The sequence below is a fragment of the Pogona vitticeps genome, chromosome 13 (assembly GCF_051106095.1).
Source record: "Pogona vitticeps strain Pit_001003342236 chromosome 13, PviZW2.1, whole genome shotgun sequence".
In the NCBI taxonomy this organism is placed as follows: Eukaryota; Metazoa; Chordata; class Lepidosauria; order Squamata; family Agamidae; genus Pogona; species Pogona vitticeps.
Window position 1 is genome coordinate 5,411,469 of NC_135795.1, and position 15,676 is coordinate 5,427,144.

At 48.9% G+C, this 15,676-nt stretch overlaps 1 protein-coding gene across 2 annotated transcripts in view; it reads left to right on the forward strand.

Moving 5' to 3' along the window:
- XPO6 (exportin 6) overlaps window positions 1-15,676 on the forward strand; it is a 51,307-nt gene extending 35,631 nt beyond the window's left edge. For both annotated transcript variants that reach the window (XM_072982871.2, XM_072982872.2), the window contains exons 12-24: window positions 711-780; window positions 1,974-2,133; window positions 3,008-3,100; window positions 3,927-4,071; window positions 5,303-5,449; window positions 7,065-7,254; window positions 7,801-7,956; window positions 9,321-9,435; window positions 9,655-9,826; window positions 10,958-11,119; window positions 13,502-13,600; window positions 13,983-14,213; window positions 15,435-15,676. In XM_072982871.2, the coding sequence (XP_072838972.2) occupies window positions 711-780; window positions 1,974-2,133; window positions 3,008-3,100; window positions 3,927-4,071; window positions 5,303-5,449; window positions 7,065-7,254; window positions 7,801-7,956; window positions 9,321-9,435; window positions 9,655-9,826; window positions 10,958-11,119; window positions 13,502-13,600; window positions 13,983-14,213; window positions 15,435-15,536 (1,842 nt within the window). In that variant the 3' untranslated portion in view covers window positions 15,537-15,676. The remainder of the gene's footprint in view (window positions 1-710; window positions 781-1,973; window positions 2,134-3,007; window positions 3,101-3,926; window positions 4,072-5,302; window positions 5,450-7,064; window positions 7,255-7,800; window positions 7,957-9,320; window positions 9,436-9,654; window positions 9,827-10,957; window positions 11,120-13,501; window positions 13,601-13,982; window positions 14,214-15,434) is intronic.

Sequence of the window (15,676 nt, forward strand, 5' to 3'; positions counted from 1 at the left end):
TATATCTTGCGGGGAGGGGGGTTTGCTGATTTAAAGGTGCCCTAGTGCAATAGCACTGGCCCCAAACTTTTTAAAAGAAAGAAAGAAAAAGTCATTGGAGGTTGAAAAGTCATTGCGGACCCGACCCACCCACACTCTTGGCCACCATATGACATCATCGGTTCAAATGATCCCACTGCTTGAGCTAATGTGAATAGATCCGTTTTTTAAAAAAAGTAGAAGCCCCAGCACCGGAGGGGAAAATTACAGATTTAGGGACAGGCGGACTCTGCGCTGATTCCTGATTCCCAGTTCATTTTGCATCATGTGGTCAATGGGGAAAAATGTGAATAAGCCTATCCCGATCTCATAGCATCTCCTGGTATTGTTGTTATTTATTTGTTTGTTTGTTTGTTTGTTTGTTTGTTTGTTTGTTTGTTTGTTTTATATCCCACCCATCTAGACTGAAGTCTACTCTCTGGGCGGCTAACAACATACAAAAATAATAAAATAGAATTGTTTGTTTGCGGGAAGGGGGGGGTTGGTTGCTTTATTTGTTTTTTAGCCAATGGGGTTGCCTCATTAGTTCTGCATCCAAAGTCTAGGAAGCCAGGAAGCAACAGAAGTTAAAGAAACCAAGCTTGGGCAACGTCCGAACAGGCCCTTACGTTTGCACTGTGGAAGAAGCCTTTGTCATTGGTGTTCTCTTCTGTTCCCCCCCCCCTCCACAGTTTCCAGTTCTCCAAGAAAATCTGGATGTATATCTGGGACTCCAACAGTTTGTAGTCACCTCAGGGACAGGTAAGGTGCGACTGAAATCTTAGCCGCCTGTGCTGTTCGCAGCATTGTTAGAATGCCATCTTGATCCCATGTGTCCTTCAGTTAGTTTCGGCTCCCGTTTTTGAGCTAGAATGAATCACAGGCCTGCTGTTGGGCATGTGACTCTGAAAGAAATGATGGTGTAGGGAGCATAATGCTCTCACTACAACAGCTACAAGCTCTCTCTTCAAATATGCTTTCTTAGGGGGTCTTTAAAGTAAGATGTAATTTCCATCTGGGTTTTATCCACCACACCTCTCCTTCCAAATGGACCCTACTTGCACATCAAGCTATTAGCATAGCTGGTTGCCCTGTATGAAGCCGAACAGGCTACTTAGGCTAGTGGTTCTCGGCATTTGGTCCTCCGGATATTTTGGACATTAACTCCCAAAAGCCGCAGCCAGCCTGGCCAGCGGTCGGGGATTCTGGACGTTGAAGTCCAGAGGTGGAGAATCAACAGTCTAAGCTGCTGTGAGGTGCAGCTGAATTGTACCTCGTTGTCTCTTGGAAACAAGGATTTGTAACAATGACTGCCCGGTCAGGGCAGCCAAGGACAAGCGCCCATGAATGATGGCTGGGGTGGAAGCATGCACAGATCATTCTAGCAGCATCTTGACTTGTTTCTGATAGCCAAGGTTGTGGGTACCAGTATGATTCAGCCCGTTTAGCCCTACGGGTTTGAATTATTCTTATACCTTGCCGTAAAGAGAGTCTCCTCTTGATTCTGGACCTGGTTTGAGCCTTGGGATGATGGGCGAGGAGCTGCAAATGAGTTGAAATGAGAACAGCCACGTCTCATTGAACACAGCGCCCCTTTCTTAAATTGGACCCGTTTAACCGTCTGCCGGCGATCCACGCTGGAACGGTGACCTACAAGGCAGCCGGCGCAGAGCAAATGCATGTAATATAATTACAGTAAACGTTTCATTTCCTGATCAGCTCGCGCCCTAATTAGATTTCCCATCTGAGTGCTTTGTGTGTTCCAAGAGGACGGCTACGTACAAGTTTTGTGTTAAACTCTTTTCAGTGGGCTTGCAGCGGAGAAATGAAAACCCAGCCGTTCACGTTATTTTAACTATAGCAGTGTTAAAACAGTGCTATTACAGAAGCCCTTTTGCATTCCAGTCTTTCCCTTTATGTTTTGTCATTTGGGGCTGTCCCTACTGTCCTTTCAGGTCACCGGCTGAACATCACGGCAGAGAACGACTGCCGGCGCTTGCATTGCTCTTTACGAGACCTGAGCTCCTTGCTCCAGGCGGTCGGACGGTTAGCCGAATACTTCACCGGGGACATGTTTGCAGCTCGATTCAGCGATGCTCTGACTGTCGTGGAGAGGTGAGCAGCCTAACGCTCCTGCCGCGCAAGTCTGTTGTGGGACCAGGAGGCTCTTCTGCGGCTAGCAGCGGCTGTCCCTGCCCTAACCCTTGCCGCTGCCTTTCTGCGTGGTATCGAGTAGAGATGGGCACGAACCAAATAGCGAACCAGGAAAAACCAACGGACCGGGCTGGTTTTTGGTTCGGTTCACGACTCGGTCCAGGGATCCCGTTTTGCCCCTCGGTGCTTCATTTTGCTTGGGTGAAACAGGATGCTCTCCTACTCCCTCCCCACTAGGCCCCGTGGCCTCTCCTCCTGCCACTGCTGCCATCGCCACCTCCTCTGCCACGGTTGTCGTTCCCATCCTCCAAGGCAGCAGGCCCTGGCTTCCCTTCTGGGAGCTGAGCCCACGGCCTCTGCCCCATGTGCCCGCCTATATGAGCTGGGCAGCAGGCGTACAGGCAGAGGCCGTGGCTAGATCCAGGAAGCCGATTTAGACCTCGGCTTAAAACATTAACGTTCCTTTTAAAAAAGCACCAGTTCATAACTGTAAGTCTGAAAACATTAAAAACCAGCAGGATTAACAGCAGCAAAAATATGTAAGGATGCTTAGTCCAGCCTGCGCAGTGGCATGAGATGAAAGCAGGAACTGGTATCTGAGGAGTGCTTTCCTAACCGGAGGCAGAGGGGCTGGGCTCTGCCTTAGGCAGCGAAACATCTTGAGTTGGCTTGGCTTAGTTATAAATCAGTAGAAATCTGTGCACGAGAGTCTCCGTTGTGCAGTCGGGTTTATGTTAAAGCTGTTCGCTTTAGCAGTGGTCCCTGTGTCTTCAGAATTCATCCTCTTCCGGAATGATCCTTATCCTCTCTTCTCTGACTGACTCTTCCCCCATAGGCTGGTCAAGGTGACTTTGTACGGATCCCAGATCAAGCTCTACAACATTGAGACGGCGGTGCCGTCCGTGCTGAAACCTGACCTTATCGACGTGTGAGTATGACACCACGAACTACCGCTTGGAAATGTTACTTTTTTTCCAACTACAATTCTGGGAGCCGGAATACAAGCAGTAACATTTCCAAGCTGGGTGATCAACACATCACAGAAGAGCTCACGTAGAACCTGATTCCTCCATCAATACGAGAAATGCTTCTTCCGCTGCATTGGAGGAGCTGGCTAGAGTGCTTTTACCAAACTGTTGTGATGGGAGATTTGAAGATTTCTACCTCCCCCCCCCCCAATTCCATTTAATCCTCAAAAATACTACATTTTCAAAACGGGAAATGAACGTTTAGCTATTACCAGGTGCTCTGCATGTGGGACAGTTTTTGGCTGTATGTGCAGCGCCGGGTGGACAGAAAGTGGGCCTCACAGATCCACTGAAGTCCTGTGCTATAGGCGCAAGAGTGTCTTGACTTTCCCGTCCAGGAGCCGGAGGTTGCAGGAAAAGTAGTCTAGAGCCGTGGTCCACAACCTTTGCTTCTCCAGATGTTTTGGACTTCGGCTCCCTGGAGACCGTGCCAGCATGGCCAGCGATCAGGGATTCTGGGAGCTGAACTCTGAAAGGTCTGAAAGGCCAAATGTTAAGAAGCACAGACTCTGATGATCTGTCATCATTCCCATGTCCAAGTCTTATGTCCTTGTTCTTGACGTGGCTTCTTCCTTTCTGGTTACTAAATGGCGAGGATTTAGATATTAATCTCGGGAAAGGATGATCAGTCTTATTCTCCACCTCCCATGGCCTGGCTCTTGCACACATGTATGCACACACACACACGCACACCCCATTGCTTATGTCTCACCTTTCTTTCCCCAGGCATGCACAGTCCCTGGCAGCTCTGCAGGCCTACTGTCACTGGCTCGCCCAGTTCTACGGCGAAGTGCATCGACACAATCCAGAGCAATTCATCTCGCTGGTCTCTACCGCTCTGGAAGCGATTACGCCACTCATCAGCTCCAAGGTATTGTCACGTCTGAGAGGCATCTGCCCCCAGCACCAAAAACGACGACCTGAAATGACTTCTTGTTTGGCAGACATGCTTTGATCCATTTGCAGCCGGTTGGTATTGTCTCCAGCAGATGGTCACATCGGCTCTGCGGCTCGGCACGTGTAGCGGAAAACTTCAAGGAAATTCATCCTGGATTGAGTGAAAATGAAGTTCTGTCATTTGTTACTCGATCTTCAAACAAATGTCACAGTACTGTCTTTAGAAAGAGGACAAGTGGCCACCCATCAAAACTGAAACCAGAGTCTCAGTTTCTTGTAGGACCATGGTTCCAAACCTTGGGTACTTAAATGTTCCCAGAACCAAACTCCCAGAAGCCTTTGCCACTAGCTGTGCTGGCTAGGATTTCTGGGAGTTGTAGTCCAAGAACCTCCATGGACTTTATCCTCTACCCAGCTTCTTGGACCATCCTCTCCTCTTTGGATATGTGGCTGGCGTGCAGTTTTCTTGGAGTTTAAGGACTTCTGGTTCACAGGGGCTTCCGCTTGTCATGAATTGAAGAGGTTATGAGCAAGAATTGCTCCTCCCCGTAACTGAAGGGAGAAAGGACTTATCAACTGATTAGTAACGAGGTTGCATAATATTCTTCAGACGCCAATCCATGGGGCACTAAAGGCAGTCACAAAATAGAGAAACAAGTCTGAGGAAGTGGACTTTTCCACAAAAGCTCACATTAAAATATAGCAGATAATCTTTAAAGTGCCACAACAACTTTGTCTTATTTATTTTTATATGCAGCAGGATCACCTTATCCAAGGGATCAGTATCCACTGGTTCACTTATCCATGGTCTGAAGATATTTTTTAAATTTTTTTTTAAATCCAGGAAAAATATTTTCACATGTATTACCAAAACTGGCCACTAAGAGGAGCCAGAGACCTGCTATGTATTTTTTTGTTAGTGTATGGTCTCCCGCACCCTCTAGTGGCCTGTTCTGGTAATGCATGTGAAAATATATTTTTCTCTTTTTTGTTTTTGTTTTGTTTGTTCGTTCTTTTTACCATGCTAGAGAGACTGCTTTTGCTAGTATCCACGGGAGTGCTTGGAACCAATCCTCGGCAGATGGTGCTACTGTATCTTTAGTTTTTGGCCAAAAATAGATAAACAAACTGTTCCTTGTAGAGTACCTTCTCAAAGGACTGATGCCTCCTTGTTTGGTGATGGTGTCTTTATCGACTTCTCCCAGGTACAAGAGAAGCTCCTGTTGTCAGCTTGCCACCTGCTTGTCTCCTTAGCCACCACAGTACGGCCTGTCTTTCTGATTAGCATCGCAGCCGTGCAGAAGATGTTCAACCGCATCACTGACACCTCTGCTCAACGCCTTCCTGATAAGGTAAAATATGACTTCTGCCGGCAGCCTATCCTTCTCTTGGTTCAGATAGGAAAGAGCAGCAGTACCCTTAGTTGACCATAGTTTTGAGAATAGAAAGACAGTAAATACCTTAGAAAGTGTCGGGACTTGTTAGAAGGAGAGGTTAAAGTGCCATCTGTTCATATGTGGATTTCCTGCCTGAGTGGTGGGTCGGATTTGATTATACTTGAGATCCATTCCAAAATCCGCATCTTGTCCTGTCAACTTTCCAAGGTGCCAGACGTTCTCCCTACAGTATAGTTGTGTAGTAGTTTCCTAGTATTGTATAGGCTGGCTGGATAGCTCAGTGAGTTAGATATAGGTTGAGAGTTGACTGTGTCTCCTGAGAGTAAAACCAGCCTGTGTGGCCTTGGGCCAGCTTCTCCATGAATTCAGAGACCCAGATATTCTTCTCAGTTGAGCTCTAATGCATTTGAACAAATACCTGCAGAGCTGATGGCCGCCCTGCCAATAAGGAACAGAATAATCCTCAGAATCTCTTCTTATTTATTCTTCCAGTAGAATAGTGACTTTAGCGCAGAGTAAAATCCATCCCGTCTATAAAATCCCGTGATTCTGGGGGATAAATTGCTCCACTCGAAGGAACACGGCTTCTGTGTGTGCCGCTTGTGACTTTGCCAACATTTTAATATTTTTGAAAACTGAAGGCACATGTACGAGATTATTGGTCTAAATGGATTAAAACGGAGTCGCTCCTTCCGCTCACTGAACCTTCTTGGTTTCATAATCTCTATTGCTAACCCAATTCAGAATGGCAGCCCCATGCTTGACTTAAAATATCTTGGGTTTTTGGTTGTTCTTTTAAATTAAACCAGCTGAATATAGAAGGGTATTGTGTCTCGTCGACCTGATCTGAAACAGCCTGTAGGCCCTAAGGATCTGGATCTGACCAAATTCAGCAGTAGCAAAATGATGTATGTGCCAGAACGTAGGTGGCTAGCGAGTGGAGGTCAAAGGAAGAGGTTGGGGTGGATTTCTTGGGCAGAGAGGAAGCGGAGTTCTTCCTCTGCCTGACCCTTAATGCCTGCACTTCCCACCCCCGTCGCCCCCGCTGTTTCTCCCACCTCGGCTCAGAGACACGAAGGTCATATTCACTAGATTAAATTGTTTGGGAGAAGGCCTTTCCTGCTAGGGAAACTGCCCACCTTTCTCCTTTTACCTTCGTGGGGCAGCCTGTATTCCTCCACGTGGGTCGTAGTTGCTGGTTAGATTTGATGCAACCTTCCACTAAGTGCAGCAACGCTAACACTTCTGTCCAAAGCACTTTGGCCCTGCTGGTTGGTACGTCTTCTATCAGCGTCGGGAAAATCGAGCCCTTTTAGGGGGTGACGGACTCCAACTCCCATGGGTCCCAGTCCACCTGCTTGATGAGCAGGGATAATGGTAGTTGAACGGAATCTGCAGGGCACACGTTCCCCAGGTGGGAAGGCAAATCCACCCAAACTGTATGATGATGGCGTTGTTCTACCAGCTTACAAAGCTGTCTTGTTGTGGTGGTTGAGCTTCCTTGGTCCTTTTTTTTTCTTAATTTTGCACTGGAGTGTTTAGTTTGCTTGGTCTGTCTTGTTCTCTGCAGGCTCAGATACTCGTGTGCAGAGCCCTCTCCAATATCCTGCTGCTGCCGTGGCCAAATTTGCCCGAGAGTGAACAACAGTGGGCCATGCGCTCGACTAACCACGCCAGCCTAATCGCCGCCCTCACCAGGGATTACCGCAGCCTGAAATCCAATGCCATCTTGCCCCAGAGGAAGATACAGCAGGACGATAGTAAGTCTCCCCAACAGAGAGGCCTTCAGTCTCTCTAGCGACTGCCAAGCGGCTGCTCACGAGGTTGTAACCACAGAACTGGTAAAGGTAGACTAAATAATTAACTTTTCCAAGACCAAAAAAAAAAAAAAAACCCAGATGTTCAAACAGTATAAATTTCCAGGTAGCCAATTCGCTGCTTATTGAAGACTTCATCCGGCTGATGAAGGCCAGCTCTTGTAAATACCTCGTGAAAATATGTATTTCCAGTTTTTTTTTCCTTTTAATATTTTTAATATTTTCAGATCATGGATAAGTGAAATCATAGATGCTGATCCTGTGGATACAGGGGTCCTGCTGTAAATCACTGGGCAAATTTGACGTCTAACTGGTTGTTTTAGAGTCACGAGAACCTTTCTTTATCTTCTATGTGGGGCATTAGCCAGTCTCTCGTGGCAAACACTTTGGGAGCTTCGTCGTCCACCTCTGTTTCTTTCACTTCTGAATTTCACTTCTGGTGCCCTAGAGGCGGTTTGCTTGTCTGAATGTTCACTCCTGGTTTTGCAGCGAAGGTGCTTATCCATCAGACACTGAGCGTGTTGGAAGACATTGTGGAGAGCATCTCTGGGGAAGCCACCAAGTCGCGCCAGATCTGCTACCAGTCGCTGCAGGAGTCCGTGCAGGTCTCGCTAGCCCTCTTCCCAGCTTTCATTCATCAGTCAGGTATAAGCACAGGCCAGCCTTCCCTGCCATAGGCAGTCCGGTAACTGTACATTGATAGTCTTATTCAATCCCAGCACCCTCGTTATCATCTACAGTCCTCCAAACTCTCCCTTACATTTACATCTTTTTGCAAAACACCCCCTGAAATTAAGGATAGCTACATGGATGCTGACACCCTAATTTCTCCCATACTGGTGCATCAGGTATGTTGGGCATATATCATCAGCATATACTCTTCAGCTGCCCCAGTTAATTCAGCCTTTTTTTCACACCAACGAAAAATGGGAAGATCCGGTTGAGAATTCATAGGGCAGGGGATGGAAGAGGTAAATTTCCTTAGCTGTGTATTCTCGAAGGCTTAGGTGTGCCTGCCTATTCCTCAGATCCGTAGCCTATGAGGCACTCATGCCTTGTTGGCTTAATCAAGGAGGTTCTTACTACCTACTACCTTTCCCTGCAGTGTGGATTCAGGCCGCTCTGAGTCCTCCCCACTTCCTTCACCCTCTGATAGCACAGTATTTTGTCTGCAGTAGAGAAAAAGCGAAAAGGATATTTAACCTTGAACTGAAATGTAAATTTCGGGGGGAATCGATGCTATGCCTGTTAATTTATCTCCTGGATAGCTTTAGCTTCGCTGACGAACAGGTGGTTTTCTTCAGAAGCGGATGGTTGTATTTCCATTTGGACTGATAACGGTGCCAAAGCAAAACAATTTTGCTTTGATTCCACTTTGCTGATCCTCAGGCATGCCCCGAGGAGCCGAACACCAGGCAGCCTCTCCAGAACATGCGGAAATCAAGCATGCTGGATCCCGGTTAAAAGATTCCACTCTAAATTAAGCCTCTGCTCATCTGGCATGAACAGAATTCAGTCGGATTTGCTTCTGAATAATTTGCTCGGATTGTGACACACACACCCTGAGCCTTCTGGCCTCCCAACCCATTTTGAGTGATGAGCCTTTACTTCCATTTGTTCTTCTCTCCGTGCAAGCTGCCAGATAGCGTCGTTCAGAGCGGAGTGCGCCTGGACTTGCTTTGCATAGCCACAGTCGGCCACTAGAGCCCAACCTAAACCTTTTCAAGGATGAATCGGGTGTCTTGGCCGGAGCCGTGGAGCTTAGCGTCTTCTCCACCTTGGTGGCGCTCGGGGGTCCTGTCATCAGCCCCTTTGCGATCTCCTTCTGGCACACGGTGGGAAAAGAGAGAGCAGCTAGAATGGGCCAAGCCTTCTGCTCCGTGAGGGATCCAGGCGGCACATCCCAGCCTCGAAAAGCCCGTGGTGATTCCTGCCCCAAAGAGGACAGGTTCTCAAGATCCCTGTGGCTAATGCTTTCTTCTCTGTCCTTTTCGTCTTCCTCTTCTCAGACGTGACCGATGAAATGCTGAGCTTTTTCCTCACCCTCTTTCAAGGGCTGAGGGTGCAGATGGGGGTCCCTTTCACTGAGCAGGTCATCCAGACATTCCTCAACATGTTCACCAGGTAAGCCCGCTCTCCTCGTCTTTTGAGTTCCTGCGGGGTCTTCCGCCTGCAATGTGGCTGGCAGCTCCCCTTCCAAAACTGGAACGACACCCAGCCTGGTGTGGCCTCTGCCTGCCCGCTTGCAAGATCTTCAGGGGTCTGGACGGTCCAGCCTGACAAGCCCGGCTTCAGTCTCCCTAAAAGGTCACTGGCCTCGTGTGTGTTTATGTCGTGTCCCAGAGAACAGCTGGCCGAGAGCATCCTCCATGATGGGAGCACCGGCTGCCGAGTGGTTGAGAAATTTTTGAAGATCCTTCAGGTGGTGGTGCAAGAGCCCGGTCAAGTCTTTAAACCTTTCCTGCCCAACATCATCTCACTCTGCATGGGGCAAGTCTACCCTATTGTTGCTGAGGTAGGTCTCTTGCGGGGGGGGGGGGGGGGGGCGAGTAAAGGATCCAAGACTGCAGGAGAAGAGAAGGAAGATGTCTCCGGGAGGGTGTCTCACAGCCACTGACCCACATGCATGCATTCAGTAGGGCCCCATTATCTGCAGGACCAGTGAATCTGCTGATTCATTTATCCATGGTCTGAAAAGTATTAAAAGAAAAATCCTGGATATATATATTTCTAAAGATGAAGTTACCAGAACTGGCCACCAGAGGGAGCCAGAGACCATGCCATGTATAGCATTGGCTAGACTGAGAAATATATTTCTATGGTGTCATTACCAGAATTGGCCATTAGAGGGTGCCAGAGACCATGCCATGCAGAGTGCTTGCTATAATCTATGTTTTTCAGTATCTTGCGGGGGGTGGGGGAGGATTGAAATCAATCCCCTGCAATTACAAGGGTCCTGCTGTACATAAAATGTGTATTCAGTCCTTCTTTTCCCAATACATTATTTAGGATAGCTAACAGAAATATATAAAGTAACGAATGCAAAGTGTAGTAAAACTGGATGGGTCGTTATAAATACAGCATTATGTAAAACGCAAGAAGCAAATGCATGTCTGAACCGCTAGGTCTGTGCTGTAAAGCAAAACTCCAAACATGGCTCTGCCATAGAGATCTCTTGCGACGATGCCAAACTCATGATGTGGGCACTAAGGAGGCCCTTCCCCTGAACCAGCAGTGCCTCCTCCCCCCCCCCCGAGATCTTAGGTTAGGGCAGGTTTACACAAGAGGAGGCAGTAAGGTGCTGGATGCAAGTCATTTGGTGCTTTAAAAGTAACCGCAAGCACTTGGGTTTTTACCTGGCAACTCATTGGTAACGTTAACTTGCAAAAATATCTGAAAGCGGGATTGCAGCACGAATGGGTCGGAGCGTTTCTCAGAGAAGCCCACGGCTTCCTTGACATGCTATGCTTAAAAATTACGGGGGGGGACTTGCCCTTCCTGAGCGGCTGCTTCTGCCGTATAGGGTGCATGTCTTTTTTTCTGTCCGTCTGCCTTAATAGCCGGGCCTGGACAAGAGAGATCCTTTCGGAGACGAGGGCCGTGTTTCAACCCTGCCTTTCCCCCTTTTCCTCCCCCCCCCCCCCAGCGTTCCTCTCCTGACGTGAAGGCAGAGCTCTTTGAGCTGCTTTTCCGGGTCCTTCATCACAACTGGCGCTATTTCTTCAAGTCCAGCGTCCTGGCCAGCGTCCAGAGAGGGGCAGCGGACGAGCAGATGGAGAATGGGGCCCAGTTCAGTGCCATCATGCAGGTAAAGAGCGCCTGGCTCGGGCCCTTCTCGGGAAATCCTCCCCCCCCCCCGGCCCCCCAGTGCCTGCAGCTGGACAAAGCGGCCCTTGCTCCAAATCAGCCGCCTGATCCTTAGGCCCCTCATTGGCATTCCTGGTCAGCTGACCTCTTCTAGGGGCAGCTTTGGGGATCCAGATTTGCAGTGCATGCACGCTGAAATCCATGATGCAAACTTGATACACTTCCAAGATTTCTTCAGATAGAAAGTGCTTAAAAATGCAGCCATGTGTTGGTTGATGGACCGTACCGATTTCTGAAAGGTAACCGTAGGCTGACAATGACTTGTGCCAATAAAGCTCTGAAAATATCAAAGCACTTATTGGGGCCAGTGCTTAATTCAACCACCAACACCTTTCATTAATACATAGTTAAGTAATGACCACGTGCTGTCAAATCAGTTCTGATTTATGGCAACTTTTTCCACGTAGAGAATACTCAGAAGTGGTTTTACCCTTCCCTTCCACTAGGGGGTGCTGTGGAACTGTGCAGCTTGCCCAAGGCCACCCAGGCTGGCTCTCCCCCCCCCCCCCCCCCGGAGGGACAGTGGGGGAATCGAACTCCCAGATACCCAAGCAGCCTGTTGTTAGAGAAGATACCTCTCAAATCCACTGACATGTTCTCTGCATCCAGATTTCTTCCTACATCTGTTGGGAATAGAGATGCCCACGAACCGTGGTGGGGTGGGGTTTGTTCCCTGGCCGAACGGCTGATCCACAGTTAGGCGCTCCGACCCCTTCTGGCTGCTGAATGGGCACCCGCTGGAGCAGGCGGGGCGCCATGCCGCGGATCAGCCGGGAAACAAAATGATGCCAAGCTGCCATTCGTTCCCATCTCTAGTTGTGAATCTGTTAAAATCACAAACACTTGTTCGGGAAGTTTTGTAAGCGTTTTGTTTTGCTTTCTGTCATTTCTTGCCCTACTGGGCAGTGGCTGAGGAGCCAGATTTCCACTATCCCACTTTCCTTCTCCCCAGACCCAGAGATGACTTCTCTGTTAATTTGTAAGCAACGTATTGCTAAATAGCTGAGCTGCCTGCCTGCTTTTTTTCATTGGCGAATCGGTTCCACGCCAAGTGCGTCTGGTCCTTGGCCTTGCCACCTGGGTCGTGATCTTTGGGAAAGAGGTTTCTGTTTGATGTTCTCTGAATGTTTTCCCTGGCACGGGATGCCTGCATCCAGCCAGGCTGTGGTCTCCTTAACTGCTGCCGAGGTCAGGGTCAAGCCTCCATTCCCTGGCCCTCCTTTCACTCTCCGGAGATCCCAGGAGAATTCAAAAGGTCCTGTTTTCCTCTTAACTTAAAGAGAGGGATCCGGTTACTTGCCTCTCTGCTGCTGTTTATCTCCACCTCTAAACACAAGGAAGTGAGATTTTTGCATTTTAAAAAATAGCTCTACCACGAGGATGCTTACATCATGGCTGTTCAGAGAGCGTTCTGTTCCAGCTGGGTTCCTTACGAAAAAAAGTCATTCCCTTGCTCTAAAATTTAACTCCCGCTAGAAATGCTGAAGGAGATGTTTTCTTTTCAGTAAAGCCCAGGTTCTGCTGTTTGGCTGTGCTCCGTTTGACCTACAATGGCGATGTTTTATCCCTAGTGGAAGGGAAGGGTAAAACCAGTGACAGTCACTGAGATTGGTGCTCCAAAAGAACAGTCTTAAGGGACACACTAGAGGAGTCTCACTAAATATTTAGAGTGTTTTGTTTTGTGATTGGTCGTTGAGGAGGTAAAGAGGGCCTTAATTTGCAAGGCTGGTTGCTGAAGCGGCTAACTTTGAGGAAGCCCCTTTATTTATTTATTTATTTATTCATTCATTCATTCATTCATTCATTCATTCATTCATTCTATTTATACCCCGCCTATCTGGTCATTATTGACTCACCATTCTTCTCTGAGGCTTCGGATGGCTTGAATGCTGCACTTCCAGGCTTCAAGGTTCTTTTTTACTGCACATTTGCAGTGTTGTAAGAGGAGGCGATGTAGGCAAGGCAAAGCCAAGTGGGGTCGCTTATATACTGCCCCACAGCACTTAAAGCACTTTCTGGGCTGTCTGCAACGTATTTATGGGGGCTACACAGTCCCACACACGGACACAGCAAGCTGGGTACTCAATTTACTGATCTTGGGAGGATGGAAGGGTGATTCAACCTTGAGCTGGCTATCTGAGCCCATCAGGATGGAACTTGAGTGGTGAGCAGAGTCTTGACCGCAGTATCGCAGTTTAACCACCGCCATAATCATGGAGGTGCCAGAAATGGGGAATTACCTGTTGGGGAAATATTCGGTCTTTTGTTGGCTAACAGCCCCAACGTGCAACCACATCTTCCTGAGAGCCCTTCTGTTTTCTAGGCGTTTGGCCAGTCCTTCCTGCAGCCTGACATACACCTGTTCAAGCAGAACCTGTTCTACTTGGAGACGCTGAACACCAAGCAGAAGTTATATCATAAGGTGAGCGGACATCCTTGCTGTTTAACCGTATGAAAGAAAACACGGGTGTCATTGGGAGCTCGTCCTACACAAAGCGAAGCAGGAGAGAGTCCTGGTCAAACCTGTGGCCTTTGGCTTTTTACACTCCCATTTCAACATGGATGCAGCTGAACAGATGCTCTTGTAGCACAGAAGTGCACCCAAACTGAGCTACCACATGCCACTGGAAACCAGTGTCTAGGAAGAGGCTAAGAGACCAAAAGAGGACATTTCAGGAGTGTTTCTTCAGTTCCTCCGGTCACAGAGTGTCCCCCTGCCCACCGGACCCCACGGCAGCCGCTTTTCAGGTGAGGACCATGGCATAACAAGAGCCTTTCTCCTCCTCCTCCTTTTTTCCCTGCAGAAGATCTTCCGGACAGCCATGCTTTTCCAGTTTGTGAATGTGCTGCTCCAGGTACTGGTTCATAAATCCCACGACCTCTTGCAAGAGGAGATCGGCATTGCCATCTACAACATGGCCTCCGTGGATTTTGATAGCTTCTACTCGGCCTTCCTCCCGGAGTTCTTAGCCAGCTGCGACGGGATAGATCCCAACCAGAAGAGCGTCCTTGGAAGGAACTTCAAAATGGACAGGGTGAGGAGGGGCCATTGCTTGGCCTGGGTTTACTTTGTGTAAGCTGTCTGCCCTGCCGATCTCCCCCCCTCCCCGCTTCCGTAGACCTTTCTTGATGTTCTGACCTCTTAGCTCTATGCCCAGTCCCTTTGCTGAATTTACAGTCCCATCCTCACCGTCTCCAGTTCTTCATTCAATGGTCATTGGCACTGGTGGGTTCAGGATTACGGTTGTCTCAAGAAGGGCCTTTCCCGGTTGCCTGCTCCCGGATTCTTTTCCATTGAAAATGCCAGGGGTTTAACCCCCCCCCCCCAGGGTCTTTGGTGCTTTACCCCTGATCTGCACTCCTAGGGGGGGCAGGAAGACCCGTCTCCCAGCGCCTGTGCTCTGCGTGCAGAATGTTCTCACATCAGCTCCAGTGCCTCAGTCACAGTTTACCCTCTCACAGTTCTGCCTCGAGACCTTTGCGTGTCATCTGCTCGCTTTCGTTACCATAAATACGTACCCTTTCTTTAAACCCTCTGCCTTTTCCACCTGAAATTTCATGGCCAATGTAAAGTGAGTTTTTTTGCTCAGAAACAGACAAAAACTCATGGGAAGCCACTGAAGACAGTGGCCCCAGATGATCAAAATGTCACGGGGCGGGCCTTCGTGAAAAACGGGACCCCCCCCCCCCCGTGTGAGCGCAGGTGGACACCCTCTGCCAGCAGTAGGAAACCAGGGGGGGCTCATCTTTCCACCCTTGGGTTGTTTTCTGACATGAACAGAGAATGAAACAAACAAACAAAAAGGTGCATTGACATGCTTAGGTCATCTCGTTGCTAGCGTTTAAAAAAAAAACCTTTTGAGCGGAAACAGCAACGTGTCTTACACTTCAAGCCGAATCAGTTTATAGGATACACGTTTTTGTGAAATGGGCTGCTGCTTGTCTACCGAGCCTTGTGCCAAAGAGAAGTTGTTTTGTTGAGGTCATAGAAGACTCTTTTGTTTCAGGAGAGCAGAGGTTCCCAATCTGGGGTGCTCAGATGTTCTTGGACTACAGCTCTCCAAACGCTTCACCACCCGCAGTGCTGGCCAGGATTTCTGGGAGTTGTAGTCCAAGCGCATCTGGAGACCCATGACTATCCCCCCCCCTGCGCATGCACCCTTTGTGTGGAGCAAGTGGCTGCAGGGCGGCTCGTGCCCTCCTTGACACCGCAAGTATTGGTAACTTCTTTCGACCGGATGTTCTTCCCTTTCCAGGACCTGCCCTCGTTTACGCAGAACGTGCACCGGCTGGTCAATGACCTGCGCTACTACAGACTCTGCAACGACAGCCTGCCTCCGGGGACGGTGAAACTATAGTTTTTGGACCTGGACTCCACCCGAATCGCTGCCAAGAGGCCGATCCGTATCCCTGGCGGCGGTGGCGCTGCCTCTGCTCCTGGGTCTCACCGGGCCTGCAAGGGGCCGCCTCTTTCGTGGGGGGGGCATGCGGAGTCGCG